At 38.5% G+C, this 16,445-nt stretch overlaps 1 protein-coding gene across 1 annotated transcript; it reads left to right on the forward strand.

The window, feature by feature from the left end:
- Nucleotides 1-1,138: 1,138 nt before the first annotated feature.
- On the forward strand, nt 1,139-15,118 carry WDCP (WD repeat and coiled coil containing). Its single transcript, XM_071547782.1, has 3 exons — nt 1,139-3,058; nt 11,700-11,820; nt 14,952-15,118. The coding sequence occupies exons 1-3, from the start codon at nt 1,139-1,141 to the stop codon at nt 15,116-15,118; spliced, it is 2,208 nt and encodes a 735-aa protein (XP_071403883.1).
- Nucleotides 15,119-16,445: the final 1,327 nt, after the last annotated feature.

Genomic DNA, 16,445 nt, shown 5'->3' on the forward strand with positions numbered 1-16,445 from the left:
CTGAAGTAATTAATCCCACCCTGAGCATTTATGTTCAGTGATATGCAAGAGTCTGTCCAAGACAATCCCAGAGAAGGATGCACTGAGAAGGGAAGCATGGAGACACCCAAGGCAGTCCGTCTGAACCAGCTCTGGGCCTGAAGAAACACAGTTGACACAAACTGGTGTATCCCCACAGGGCTCTGCTGTGTGACAGTTTATCACTTGGGTCTTCTGGGTCTTTGTCAACTCAAGGATCTTGCACAACGTTATGTTACATATTGTAGACACTGAAGAGTAAAGAGAAACAGGAAAATTTTTACTTCCCCTTTGCATTTTGTCTGTATGATGAGGAAACAGCCCTTAGATACAGGTGACTGGGAAAACCAAATAAGAGATCAATATATATTTGTAGCTAGGAAATCTGTCCCAGTAAAATGAATTCCAATCGCTAATCACCTGCCTTTTCTTCTAGACTACTTTGCTTTTTTTCTTTTTTAAAAAAAATCTCACCTTCCTTCATTGTCTTGTAACTACTAACAGAACAGAGCATGATTTCTCTTTTCTACTTTCCTTTCGCAGACACTTAAGATCTTGTCTCTCTGAAAGGTGCTGCCCATCAGAGATTGCAATCTGCCTTGTACAGTTCTCAGTTATGTTTAAATCTTCTTTTATCCTTCAAAGGCTGGCTGAAAGAAGTATCAGGTCATTATTTCAGGCTACAGCTTAATACTTAAGCTTAACAGTGTATGATCTCTCTCTTCATCAAAGACCGTCATTCACTGAAGGTCAAGGTATTGTATTAGAGTGTTATTTTTAAATGTATTCCCAGCAGTGAAGAGTTAAAAATAGTCTTCTACGAAAATGCACAGTAATTGGTTAAACCTTGTTAGCCATCACATGAAGATGAAACTCCTCCCAGGAAAAGACATAGCCAAAGCAGCTTTGCCGTGGATTTATTCTTAGAAGAGCAGCTGCAGGCCTACAGGGGAGGAGTCCACAATATAGGCTCTTGGATTATTAGCAGAAAACAATTGCTTCATTCTGGAAAAGGAAGGGAAGGAGACATGAGAAAAAATTTTCCTCATCGTGATCTACAAGAGAATTCTGTGGATTCTGTACTTTGGAACAACCACCATTAGACAGAAATCTTAAAAAGATGGAGCTGGGAAAGGCAAAGCTGCTGAGAACTGGCCTCAATGCTTTATATCAGGCCATCCACCCTGTGCATGGAATTGCTTGGACAGATGGGAAGCAAGTGATATTGACTGCTTTATACTATCAAAATGGGGAGCTGAAGTTTGGAGATTCCAGTGTTGTTGGTCAGTTTGAACATGTTCATGGGCTTTACTGGGGCCCATGTTGCTCTACAGACACCCCAGCTCTGCTCGCTGTTCAGCACAAAAAGCACGTAAGCGTTTGGCAGCTGGGGTACAGCACTGCAGAGAGGAAGAAACCCTTGATTTCTCAGACCTGTGAAGTTGGTGAGCCGTTTCCACTGCTCTCTCAGGGCTGCGTCTGGCACCCAAAGAAGGAGGTCTTGGCTGTGCTTACCAAACGAGATGCTTCAGTCTTGCATGCTGTTCGTACTGACAACACACGGGTCAAGGCAGAGATCAAAAGCAGTGGGCTCATCCACTGTGCTTGCTGGACTAAGGATGGCAATCGTTTAGTAGTTGCTATAGGCAGTGCCCTGCACTCCTACATATGGGATAATGCTCAGAAAACTCTAAATATCTGCTCCTTTTGCCCAGTCTTTGATGTGGGAGGTTATATCTGTGCTATAGAAGCCACACTGGATTTCCAAATTGCTGTAGCTACTGAGCTTCCTTTAGATAATATCTGTGGTTTCAATGTGGGCATTGCATTTGATGTGCCATCTGGTACAGAAGCTGGTTCTTTAATCTCACATTCTGCTCTGGTGCTTGGGGATGAGGAATACTCCATGGACGTGCGAAGAAAGTCCATAGACTCAGATAGATCAGGTGTTGATTCAGTTGCTTCTTCTTCATCAGGTCCTGTGGATTTAACCCATATCCTTGCAAACCACCGTCGGTCTGATCCCAGTCCTCTCATTGCTCTGAAACGCAAAGACTCTGCAGCAACAAATGGTCAAGATTCTTCTCACTTGATCTTGGTGACTTTTGAGAGGAAGGTAACCACCACCCGAAAAGTCACTATCCCAGGTATTCTGGTTCCTGATATAATGGCTTTTGACCTTAAAGCTCAGATTGTGGCAGTAGCCTCTAATACTTCTAACATTGTTCTGGTGTATTCAGTAACCTCGTCCTGCATGCCTCACATTCAACAAATCCAGCTGGAAAAAAATGAAAGACCAAAAGGCCTATGCTTTTTAACAAATAAACTTTTATTGATTCTGATTGGTAAGCAGAAGTTCCCTGAGCCTAATCTCATTCCATCTACAAGTTCAGACAGGTATGTAATACGTCTTATGATCAAAGAACTGATGCTGGAAGAAAATTCTTCAGCATTGCCTGAGACTAAGCAGAATATGTTTTATAACTTTGAATCCTCTGTTAATATCCCTGGAAAAAGAAAGTTCTTTGAAAATCTTGCTACAGAAGATCAGCCTCAAAGCAGGGAGCTGTTAATACCAAGAAGCACAGTTATTCAATCTCCGAGTGGCAGGAGAAGACTCATTGAAGAAGTAAAGAGCCCTAGTTATGAACAGAGCTCTTCATCAAGTGTGAGTGACTTGGATGAAAAAAGGCTCCCAGGTGACTCCTCAATGGCCTTGGAAACTTTGGATGCTGAACCTACAAATCGCTCAGTGTCTCTTCGTGGTTTTGGATCACCTACCAGGATTTCCAGCAGACCAACGTCCCCAAAAGTGCAGTTCAATGTGATCCAAGAAACACCAAATTGTCCTAAAAACAACAATTTGCCAAGTGAAAGAGGAGTGAGTCACATATCTAGGAATTTAGAAAGACTTTGTGGCAGCTTCAATGAGTTACAACTGAGTCTTTCTGAAATAACAGACTTCACCCGAAATGGGAGGAGGATCTCTTTAGCCTATCCATGCTCACAGGAGCCACCCATCGTTCATATCACTCACCAGGTAACATTTTATCAGCTTAAAAATATTGTGATAGGACACTAAATTTTTCAACAATCTTGTATTTGTTTAGCAGCTTTAGTTCAAGAGGATGCAGTTTAATTCTTATCAATCTGTGAGAAATGTAACTTAGGTTTGGCATCAAGCTTAATCTAAAGTGGAATTATAATTTGTCATTGGAACAATAACTCAGGAGGATGTGGGTACCTTAGAGGATATTTCATGTGGGAGATTTGTCTGTTTGTTCTTTGATTATGCACAACTGTGTTGAACACTGGCTGATTTTGTGTGCATCTGTCAGAGGGAGAGAACAGAGCCAGAGTTGCTAATGCACAAAAGGTTTATATGTTAGCTTAGTGCAGAACTGAGCCAACAAGTAGGGTGGTAGTGGCCCACCAGAAACATAATTAATTCAAACCTGAACTCAAATACCCAAAGTCTGAAGATAGCCAGACTCACAGAAATACTGAAACAAAGTATTGAATCTCAATTTATGGAAAACTCAAAGAGGCATGACATGAATTTGGCTTATTACTACTTTGATTTCTCACCACTAATCTTCATAGAGCTGGATGTACTCAATTTGTAAAACATATTGCCACTTAAAATTTTCTGGAAAAAACACCCTCAACAGCAACAACAAACCCCCCAATCTGTCAATATGTAATTATAATTCTGTTAAAGAAATAGAAAAATGTCAAACCATCATGCTCCTATCTACCCTTGTTTTGGCAAATTTCCTACTGGCTTCAATAAGAATTTCAACTAAGGAATGTAAGTTGGGTAATTATTTCTGGCTATTCTTCTTAGTGCAGTAACATCAACATTATACTGTTCAGATTTTTGAACATGCTGATGATAGTGGTGTTGCTGCTAAAATTGAGGTCCCTTTTGGGATGTAGTTGCCAATTATAAATGCATTCTTATCTACTGCAACATAAGCAGCATTGTGTCAAGACAATACATTACATTGTGATGATGCTGAAGCATGTACTTCTAAACCAAATCTGACTTCCTTTTACTTTAAAGGAATCCATACAGACTTCTAAGTACCCCTCCTTCAACACTCATTAAGGGGATGATGACTCAATTCAATCATGTTCATTACTTTTCAGCAATTGTTTGCTTGGCATTTAAGCAGATTCTTGTATGTTGGCTCCTCTAGATAAAAGCAAAGCCTTCGATCTGTATTAGTCAATAATTTAAGTTGAATACATTATACAAATTCTGGTGAAAAAGCAACATATCTACTTTAAATAATTTAGGATTTTATTGGCCAAGAAGCAAGGCCTTCTGTTCTCCAGCATGTTCAAATTAATTCTGATTTCTTAACATAAATCAACTTATTTATTTAGCAAGCAGCCCTATCTCTAGGATTCAATTGGATTAACCTTTCCAAAGAGAAGTTTTATTTGTGACACATAACATTAATCTAAGATCCGAAGTTGCTGTGCATGTTTGCTTGCACAAGCAGTAAGAATTAATTAACCTGGGTTTTCTTTACCTTTGGAAGCAAAGACAAAAAAAATTCAGTGCTTCTAAAATACTGTTACACTTAGAAAGGAAGGCTTATTTATCTGAGCAGGTTAGTTTCCCATTGAGCCAGCAGCAAGCACTGCTAGCACCACATTATAATGACTCAGAAAATGTGCCACTGAAATGCCTTTCCACACACAGCTTTCCTGGGCAAGTCTCGATTAATGCCTTGCATAGCTCAGCCCCTCTTCTGAAATCTAACAGGATCACAGCATGATGCCAAAAAATAATGAAAAATAGACTTGGCAGAAAGGTCTCCAGACAGACAGGGAAATATTTGCTTCATAGGCAGCTAATAATTTTCAGAGAAAATAGTTGTTTTGATTAGTTTAGGTTCAGACATCTGAACCATGTTCCTCCTTCAGGAGTTGATTAGCGCGCCGTGAGCTCAGCGACCAGCTGGGCTGTGGGTTCCAGCCAGACTCTGTGTTCACAGTGCAAGAAGTCAGGAAATAGCTTTATTGCCTTATAATATAAATATCAGCCAGTGGAAAACATTCTAAGCTTCAGGAACACTGCAGTCCAGTCAATAATATGGCCATTATCTTTCAGCTCTTTGTACCAAGTGCATGTCTTCTTAAGTGTCTGTATAATCCCCAGCACAGCAGCGGCTCAGTCATCATTGAGAAACCTATTGTTCTATAAAATCTAATGATCAGTACTGCATAACCATATTTATGCATCTAAAACATAAAAGGAAAGTTTAAAACACAATAGATAAAAATGTAGCAATAATTAATGAGCAATTACAAACACTGTGGTGCAGAAGCATTATTGACATATTTATGCATGTTTTTCTGTTCTGCTTAGAACGCTATAAACCAAAACATTTTTACTTAATAATTCATAATGTCTGCTCACTAAACAGTCTCTAAAACCTTTGTTTATCCTGTTAGTGCAAACCTGCCTATAACTCCTCTGAATTCACATCTATGCAGTGCTACCAGAATTTATATTCTTTGTAGCCCATTGCCTTAGAAGAAAACCACGATCACTCACACTTTGGAAATGTCACTGCACTATCACTTGTGTAATAGCATTCAGCCACTGGAGGTAACTTGATCATTCAGCCCTGAAAAGCAAATATTATTGCTCTTTCATCACATACAGACTTGTGATTCAGGGTACTGTGGGAGGGCAGACAGACAAATGCAATAAGAGGATATTATTTAAAAATTTAAAAAAAAAAGAGGATGTCACAGATTTGTTTCTGTTTCATTTTGCAAAAAGAGACCTTTGTCATCCTGTTTCTTCAGAAAAGAAACAGCTGCAGAATATTTAAACTGTCTCATTCAAAAGCTAATTACAGTGGAAATAATCTGGATTTGAAATGAAAGGAATTTGGGCAAACCTCTGCAGAAGGAATAAGATTCATCTTAATCTGAAGAATATCTTAAAGCTCTACATTTTGCTCACAAGCAGTATTATGACAAAAGTGTATATCACTGAGAGCATATCTGGCATAATTAAACAGGAAATAAATATTTTCCAGCAATTCATCACAATTACTTTCTTTTCTTAGGGCTCACCAATAATTGCATACAAGTCAAATTGTGCTTTTATGGGATCTTCATACAATTTACTATGGGAAACTTTGTTGCCAAAGTCAGCTATAAAACAAACAATTTTTTTTACACAGAACTGGGAGATGAATAGATAGGATCCAAACCTGTGGCAGTAAAGTTCTTCTGATAGAAATAGGTGATGTAAAGAAGGGAGCTGTAAGGGGGGCACAGTAAAATGAGCAAAGACCAAGTTGCAGGGATAAGTTGTAATAAGACCATGAACCTTTCTGGAATCCAAAGGGCAATTTTGACTTGGGTTGAACAGTAGAAAGTAAGTAATGAAAATGATGGAAGAGGAAGGTGATATGACTGCTCCCTAGAGTAAGAAACTAGTCAGCTATCCTGAAATTTAGAAGGAAGAGATTTAGGATGACTGTAAAAGAAAGACCTGCAGTAGTCAAGAGAAGGTGTGATTAATGCATGGATAACATTTTGAGCAAAGGCTGAGGAATTTGTTATGAACAAATTCTGTCAACAGTGTTCTGAAGCTGATCAATAGCAGACAGGCAGAGGAGACACAATACCTTTTATTAGAGCAGATGATTTGTTTGTTGGATACACAGACACAAAAGAAAAGGAACATGCGATGTCAAAAATGAAGCCAAGTTTTCATATTGTTCAAAAAAAGCAAAGATCTAAGTTAAAACAAAACAACCAACAAAACACTCAAAACATAAGGATCATGGAAGCAAAAGTACAAAGGGTGTATCTTAGATAACAACACACCTGAAACAGTAGTTGCAGAACTATTTACAGGGTAGAGAAATCCCAGCATCGTATCACCTGGAATGCTGATGAGCTATAAACGCAAACTGCACTGGGCTTTAAGCACCTCTGAGCACCTCAGATCTCTTCCAGCGTAAACATTTTACAGGCTTATGCTTCTCTGCCAGGTTAATTAAGGTTGCAATTGGAAATGTCCCACATAAGGGCAAGCACATATGTATTAAGATCTCCAACACAACAAAGCCAGGATGTACCAAAAATCAAGCAGGAATCAGAGCGACAGCCTTGCAGGATGCCAAACCTGATGAACAGCACTACCTGTGGCAATGCTGCTCAAGGCTCAATGAGACATGGTACTTTGAATGTGAAACATCATCATTCTCGTTCCTCTTCAGTGCTCTATTTAAGTATCTTTCTGTTGTCTTCTGGGCCAGAACCCCCCACATTTAGCTAATTTACTAGTTTTTTCTCATCCTGCACAATGTGGGGGCAAGGTAAAATAAAGCTTACTAATGGGTATTAAGGTATCAAATCTGGAATAGCACTGAGCACAACACATGGAGCTGAAATCAAGGCTTTAAGAGAATGAAAACAGTTCTAGGTAACTACAGCAGTATTCATTGTACCATGCAGAGATATGACAGACTAACCTGGTACTTTTCCTTTATAAAAGAACATATTATTAACACAAAGGAGATGAAGCATATTCAAAATACCTGTAATTGAGTACAGTTCTTGAAATTGTGCCACAGGGGAAATTATTTGTTCAACAGCAGAGAATAGGGATTAATAGAAGAAAAATAGGATGGTTAAGGAATTTGCTGGAAGGAAGAGAGCAAATAATTATAGTAATATAGAAGAAAATGGAAAAAAATTATTAGTGGATTTTCTCATGGTTCATCTTCAGGCTCATCTAAAAGTTTCATTAACAATCTGCTGAGTTGTGCTAATAAAATCTGCATATGCCATTAAGTCAGTAGTATTTTCAATAGACGATCTGGATATCACACCTGAAAAGTGATCACCTTATCACCTAGAGTAAAAAGGATTGAATTGAACTAAATAATATGAAATGCATAGTGATATATTCTAGGATTAACAGATGAAATATCTGCTTTAAACTGGATATTCATTAGCTGGAAACAACCAAGGATGACAAAAGCTTGTACATGTTAAGTGGCTTTGAGATGACTTTCATAAAAAGCACAAAGGCATTGTGTGGGTACCTCAGTGAGGCACATCACTCAGCAGGCAATGCAGCACTGGGCACACAGCTGGGAGGCCTCATCTGAAAAACAACTTACATTCCTAGAAATTCATGGGCAAGAAAGACACATTCAGACTTGCACTGATTGTCAACCAAGTGTCAGTAAAACCAATTGTGATTGGTAGCACATTCTTATTTAGCTCACTGTTTCATCAGTTGTTGAATTTAAGTTCATTAAGATGATCTCAGCACCCAGGCAAGCGTAGGCAGAGTTAGGAAATACACGACGAATGGTGAAAAGGTCAAGAGGCAGAAGCAGCTCCAGCTGATGGCTCAGGGGGGTGCAAAAAAGGGATAGAAAACATGTTTGTTTATCATGCAGACATTCAGTATATAACATCTAATGCAGGGATCCTCTTTGCCTTAGTAAATGATTTTCTCCTCTTACATACTTGCATTCCAAAAAGTGAGTTTTGAGAGACAGTTTGGCACTGCTGTGATGGGCTGGCTGCTGCCCAGAACACCCTTTATAGGCTATAAAATCTGACCTGGGGCAGGCTGACATAGGGGAAGGAAAACAATTATTGAATTGTATTTTGTTGAGGGATAGTTGGACTGACATACTACAGGAAGTTGGCTAAAGAAACTTAATTTGAAAATATCCACTCACACAAGCGAAAATATACTTGTTTCTTCTGTGATTAATATGTTCTTAGTCTACCAATAAACTTTGGTTTAGGATAAAGCAACTAACATAAGGGATTTCAGTCTGGGAATTTCAAGTCCTCTGGCTTCTATTGAAGATAAATAACAACAAAACCAAGCATGGCTTTTGGGAAGAGGTGGATTAAATTTATAATTTACTAGGAAATTGTCTTTGGGCTAAGGCATGAAAATGGGAAGTAATAAGGTGAGATTTTAGTTGTACTTCTGTCACAAGTTGCTTCTATGACCTTGAGTAAATCTCTTAAGCTTCCAGTGTAATGGTATGATCCTCTATAAAAAGGGAATACTAAGAGTTACCTGCCTGACCAGAGCACATGGGTTTAAATCAGGTAATCTGTGATGACGTGTGAACACATTCCTCAAAGAGCAGGCACACATCACTTAAACTAAGCATGAAAGGCAAAAGGCTGAAAAATTAGAAGACTAAAATAGAAGATTCTCTACATGACAGAATTTGTCTACAGATAAAAACAAATGTAAAGATGAATATGTTTATCATTATAAACAGAAGTATATGACAAAGACAGAGAGAATAGCTCATATCAATGCTCACAAGTGATGAAAGATAAACAACTCTGAAACAATCTTTGAGGTCAGGACCTGAAATACTGTTTAGGATAAAAATCAGATGTCATGCAGTTTTGTACATACAAAAATGTGCTCCACTTCCAATGGCTGTTCCAACAATAACATGCAAGGCTAAGTAGGAAACAAAGCAGAGCAAAGCCATCCTTAGTATACATTTCCATTCAATTGATTTCAAGTCAATAGCAGCAGAGCTGGATTGTTTTTTGATTATTCTTGAGTTGAAGCATATCTACATGAAAACAATTAACCACTCAGGGTGAGGCAATGTACCTGTTTCACAGTCCACTTTTTTCTAGAATTCATTAACTGAAGTATCAGTTTGAATAAACTCTGTTATTTCAGCCTGAAATCAGGAGAATGAAGGAGTTGTTAGATGTGCTAATCCACAATATGCAGCTTTCCACAAATACCTGCAGAGGCAAAGAGCATCTTTGAAATGTCCATGCAAAGCACTTGCTCATTGCTGAACATTCAGCCCATTGAGTTTTAGGTGGATTTGGGTTCAGTAGAATATGAAACTACATAATTTGAAGAGACCTAAAAATGACAAAGAAAATTGTCTCATGTAGTTATAATGAAAAGTTTCTATAGGTTTATGACTGAAAAAAATTATAACTTCTTTGATGCATTTCTTAGGTATTTCCTTTATTAATTATGCAGCAAGAAATTTCTGAATGTTTTGAATAGGGAAAGAAATGAGAAGACTTTTGAAAGTTGGAAAATTCATGCTTTTAATGGAAAGACATTTTTATGATTTTTATTTATAAAATCAATCATAATTCATACATAAATAAATAACAATGAGCCATAGACTATCTGCATGAGCAATTTATAACAGAGTGGGGGAAAAGACTTTTGCAGCTGCCAGTAGACATTCTGATTTACAGAATCCAAAGTGGCTGCATGACAGTATAGACACTATGTACAGAAAAGTGAAAGTGATTGATTCAGGATGGTTGTACACAGGAAAAAAGCACATGCTCACTGAGAGAGCAACTGTCAAAAGACAGAACAATTAGACGTGAAGACAAGCATTAAAAGAGACATTTATTTAGTCAAAGGTTAGATTTCTGTGCACAGAAAGAGAAGATGCAGTTGTGAATTCATTCAGCTGTAAGTTTCACATTAGCAACAAAGGTTCAAGCGTATGAAGTAGACACAGACAGGGTAGGACTAGAACAAGAGTCAGGATAGATGGCATCCTTTCAACTCATTCTGCAGCATTACTTTGGATCCCTTCTGAATGTATAAAACAGAAAGCTCTAGGAAATGAGGCAAATAGACTGTTTATTCACATAACAAATATGTAAAATCTGGGGGTATTGCAAACATCAAGATGCCAAAGAAAAAAGAACAAAAACAAAGCAAAACATAACACATGGAACTACACAGGTGGAGAACAAGGAAAGAACAAAATTAAATTCACAGGACAAAGTATAACAAAATTATTTAGAAGAAAACATCCCATTCATATATAATTTCATCAAAAATACTTTCAAGTGAGAAATAGATAGGAAAATGTAAATGGAAATATATATTCACTGCATAACCATAGTAGTTCAACTATCTTTTGGCCCATGCACCAGAATGATGGAACACAAAGGTGTCAATTCTCAGGGCCACCTAAATTTCATGAAGTACAAATGAGCCACCTTTGTATTCAAGTGTGTTCTTTCAGTGAATGTCAGAGCAAATTCCAGGGCTGTAAATCTATATATTTCCTCACCCTCAAAGAAAGTCACAGGATTCCCAAGCTACCTTGCTATGACAGCTTCTCAGAGAGACTGTCACTGTGTCCAGTCTCTGTGCAATTTTCCCTCTGCCAAAATAACCCTGAGGTTACTCTGCTGGGGTGGAATAGCTGACCAATGGCTATCAAACCGCCCACACATACAGCTGAAACTGAGCACAGCACTCATTTTCCCCTGGCAGCATCTTGGACAACATTATTCCAGGCAGGATACATTCCCTTCCACTGAGCTGACTCTTCAGGCAGAGAGGCCCAACAGACACATGACCCAGTACATTACACACACAGGGCTGATGGAGCTTTGAGCTGCAGCAAACAAAACAGAAAGCAAAGAGGCACTTGCATCCTCCTCACATGGGACTGAGATTGCGTTTAGAATGGCACTGCACAGTGATGTCATGTTTCAACTGTAGGAAAGACAGACAAAGGAAAAGCAAAATGACTGAAGAAGTGAAAGGAGTAAAAGCAGAGGAATGTTTCAAAGAACTCAGGCTCAATGTCTAAGCCATTAATAAGTTCTTTTCTTTTACACACATGCATTTGAAGAAAAGCTTTTCAAATGGATCAGTTATTGAAGAAACAAAAGATGTTCTCCTCTGCGATGGCAAGATCCATTTGAGTTTAGTCCAGCAGCTGTTTGATCTGCCTGTCATTGAAATGAAACATGGTATGTTCTTTTTATTTCTGGTATCTGGTTTCACCTGTGATTTTTAGCATAAAAGAGGCATTTGTGGTAGAATAATTACCCCAGACTGTAGCAAAGTGAGACAGATGATTTTTTTGACAAGTGTGTGTTTTCCCCTGTCTGAAATACAGCAGAATGTCTCTTGAAATCATTTAAATGCTGAGTAGCTGCAGATCGACCTATTAGCAGAGTAATATGTTAGATGTCTTTGCAGAGGAAGGCTGAGAAAATATTCAGTACAGTATGTAAGTTGGAAGTAGAAATGCTTCCTTGAGACCTTTTGGCATTTTGCTTCACCCATCTTTACAAGCGTGTCCCAGACCTGCCACCAGAGAACAGGCTTGTGAAAAGTTCATTCTCAGAATATGATACACATACTTATGTATCAACTAGCATTTGGGAGTATTTCAATGTGAGATAAACAATGAAGCTGAATGTTCTTATTTGCCAATCTCCTATCTTTGCCACTCACCACCAATTAACTTGTAAGGACAAAAGCTGTGAGGGAAACCCTGGCCCCAGACTGGTCTCTGAATTGCCTTGTCCCTGTTGGTTCCTGTGTGTCACCTTCTCAGCAACACACACACTGACATTTTTAGCCATTTCTCTATAATGCTTCTTGGTGGCTTTTCTCATCACTGTCTATTATGATCCTCTTTATGAGGTTGTTCCACAAGATAAGGATATGCAGGTTTCATATTTTTGTCAAGCAATCCCCCAAGACTGTGCAGTGGAAGCACATGTGAAAAAACTCTACCTTGCTGTTGAGGACTGAGTTATTTCCCAGCCTTCTACAGTAACACAATGCAGCACTTCAGGACAAAGAGACCAGTTCTGGCCTGTATTTCCAGCTCTTGATTTTAGAGAGAAATGCCCATAATAAACAACAGGACTGAGAAAACCTATTTTCAGCTCTATAGAACAGTTGAATATTTCATTAAGAGCCCAACTCCTCAATTTCATGCATTAGAGTTCAGAGATGTCAAAAAGATAATCTCTCAGAATCATCCTAATGTATTCCTCTTTCTGCCTGGATTTTCTGAAATTGAGTCTGTTTGCTTGCAGCAAAAAGAAAAGCTGAAGAATTATCAGGTTTGGAGCAGAAGCAGTTATTCAGCTCCTTATTCAGTTCTGGGTGCCACACGTTTATATTCCTAAAAGTTTCCTTTGACTTGAATATTAAATGTGAAGTTTAAAAATATCACTCCCATCCTTTAGTACTATATAATTAAAGGGTATGTGAAGAGCATGCTTGTCTTATAATGACAGCCTGGCCTTTTTTACTATGAATAAACACTTAAAATTTAATAGATGGGGTGGGGGGATGATTCATAACTGCAGGCCAAGTTCATGCCCACAGCAAGACCATCAGAGTTATACGAGCAATGAGCTCAGGCTCAATGTTTGCACCAAGTCCAGGACTGTAATACCATTACCTGTGCTAAATATAGTCTGTCATGGAGTGCCCTGGTACCAGCACATAGAAATCTCCTTTTGGCACATCATCATCTTAATAATTGTTCATAGCAAAAGGGTGCTAAACTCTGCACAAGATTTTTCCACCATTGAAATATTTTGTGGGATATGTTTCAGAGCAAGTGTGATCAGTGACACAGAGAATTTCCAACATTTACAATGAACATTTTCAATGATGAAAATAAGAAGTGCCAAGAGTTTGACATAAGAGTATTCATTGATTTGACCAACAATGGAACATTCATTTGGGCAGCAGGACTTCCACTTTCAGGCCCACTGCTCACAGAATCTGAAGTCTGTCCAGAAATAGAAATAAAGCATTAAGAGCAGAAGATTAGAGATTCATGGTTTGGAATGACAATCTTCTTATGATGTAACAGGTGACATGACAACATGCAATAGTGTCTCAGCCTGGAAAAGTGCTTTGTTAAGAGTTGAAGGAGGGGAGATCTGCCTTGTCCAGGCACATGCTTTGCTATGACTGACAAAAATTAAGCATGGTTCTTCTGGATTTTCCACACTTCCTTTTTTCATATTCCACTTTAGACACAGTTTTCTTTCCCAAAATCTAAAATCCCAACACAAACCATATCAGGGCTTTCTTTCCTTCCTATCCCAGCTACTGCCCCTGCTCAGTAATGACAGGCTCAATGCTCTAAGGAAAGTGTGTCCATACAAGGGCTCCCACAATGCTTTTCAGTTACCAAGGAATTTTTTTCTTTTTCATAAAATGTCGAACTGAAAAATAATTATGAATGAAGAATTCACTATTTTCTATAAGAATTGCATTATCTAGTCCAAAAGAAAACAGGTGAATCACTGGAAAAAATAAATAGGTAGTACATATAGCTTCATTTTCAAGATGACTAGCAAAGGACAGTAAAAAACAAAGCTGGGAAAGTTTACTTTCTGCTTCTGTGCAATACAGAACGTGAACCTGAATTGTATTGAGGTCTTTGGTTTTTTAATCTTGTCTCTTTTCAGAGGTAAAAAAAAATGTCATTCGGGTTTTGTTCATTCTCTTTATGAGAAGATTCAATAAATAATTAAAGGACAAGAACTTTTATTGTATCAGCTTTGGTAAATCATATTCAAGGTTTAACTTCCATTTGCTGTATGAATTTGAAAACATACTGAACAATCTTGGTTTGACAGTAAAGGAGATGGAAAAACCTACTCCCTTCTAGGCCAAATAAAGCACAGTCACTCTCTTTGCCAACTTTTGCAGTTTTTATGATCTCTTTATGATTTGGGTAGAGCAGATGAGTGAAAAGGCTAAGCAGAAGTCAGTAGAACAACAGTCAGCATGGGAAGGCTGGCTGAGTTTTCAGAAGAGGGAGATACTTACAGATTATCAGAACTGGCAAAGATGCATCTCGTTTTGGAAGTTAATTTAAATAAGGGACAAAATGCCTCAAACCTTGCAAGCCCTTTCATTTAGCCCTTCACTGCATTTATACAAAGGTGTATTGAGCTTGGATTGTCAGACCTTAATGTCATTAGTGTAATAAGGCTTTAGTGCACAAAAAGAAACCCTGCTCTGCTTGTGTGCTGGATGACTTTTAAAAACGTGCTTCTACATTTACGTAAGCAGAGCACTGCACTCATGTTCTTTTTATTTTTGCTTAATTTTGTAGGCTCTTCTTGGATTGTGCTCACTGCAGACAAGGACGGCTTTGTGCCATTAATATTCAAAGCCACACAAGAGATAATCATAAGGGATGGAAGTGACAGTTCAGAAGTCTGTGGAGGTCACTCCTACAAAAAAACCATCCCGATGCGACCACCGAGCAGAGTGACATAATTTCTGAGCAAAGAACTCTAATGACCTTCTTTTCTTCTGCAATACAGAGACATTCTGCAGTCTCAGACGCTGAGTGACTAGAAAGCTGTCTTCAGTACTTCTAATATATTTTAACTGTAAAATCTGTGGCATGGTTACACTATAGCTACATCCTAGGGTGGGCTGGACCCTCAGGATTTCTTCTGAATGATCAGCTCTAGAGTGAAGCTCACCACAGCTGTTGCTACCAATGGCAGTCAGTGGTGCAGAGAGACTAGTGTCTACTTTGATTGTGGTCAGGAAGGTTCAGGAGAAGCAATATTATGCTAAAAATCATAAGGTAACAACAAGAATAAAATAGAACTAAAGAGCCTTTATCTTCATGGAAGGAAAAAACCCCACTTCTTCAGGTTCTCTTCTCTGTTCTAGTTGGATCCCATGGAAACCTGCAACATTCTCAGCAATGTTTATTTTTTATAGGAAAATGTTTAATTATTAAAAAGGCTGCATCACTGTCTCTTGCCAGCGTCTTACACAGCATGTAGAGTTATACATGCACACAGAAGAGAAAGAAAAAATCTTGCAAGATAAATTAAGGATCAAAGACATTGAATGTAAGTTTCATTTGGCTAAATGCAAGTGTCAACACTGAACCTTTCATCTACACTCCTGCACCATCAGTCAAAACCAAAAAAGCACTTCTACAGTAGATTACTCATGCCCTAACAGAGATTTCCAAAACTGATTGTAGTGAACCATCCCTATTCAACAAGTAAATAAGTGCCTGTTTCTTTCCACTAACTGCAAAAACAAGCAGGGGGACTGGTTTGAACACAAACATTTACACTTAGCCAGATGAACCTCACCCTCAGAGACAAGAGGCAATACAGGTACAGCTGAGAATCAGTCAGGCAGACTCATGAAAATTAAACTATCATGATTATGGTGACAGAATTATGCAAAAGGGAAGAAGTGAATGAACTCCTCAACTCTTTTTCCTCTAAATGCAAAAGGATGGATTATGCATAATGAGTAGCCACGTGTGTGAGGGCATTTTGTACTGCTGAAACCATGGAAAGGTGTGCCTGCTTCACCCTGTACAGCCAGGGAAACAGAAAAAGCAGGACACTCACTTAAACTACTCTTAGGAGTTGTTTTTCATATGTGCATGTTGGGTCTTGTTAAATACTCCTGGGGAGTCTTTTTTCCCTGCCTGGGAACCACAGCAAGCCTGTTCACAGGGCTCTGAAGGACCTTAATGTATCTGGAGGTGTGGCATTAGTACCATTCCAGTGATGCAGCCAGAAATCTCATAAGGAACAGTTTTAGTTCCTGAAATAAGTAAACA

This window comes from Pithys albifrons, chromosome 2 (genome assembly GCF_047495875.1).
Source record: "Pithys albifrons albifrons isolate INPA30051 chromosome 2, PitAlb_v1, whole genome shotgun sequence".
Taxonomy (NCBI): Eukaryota; Metazoa; Chordata; class Aves; order Passeriformes; family Thamnophilidae; genus Pithys; species Pithys albifrons.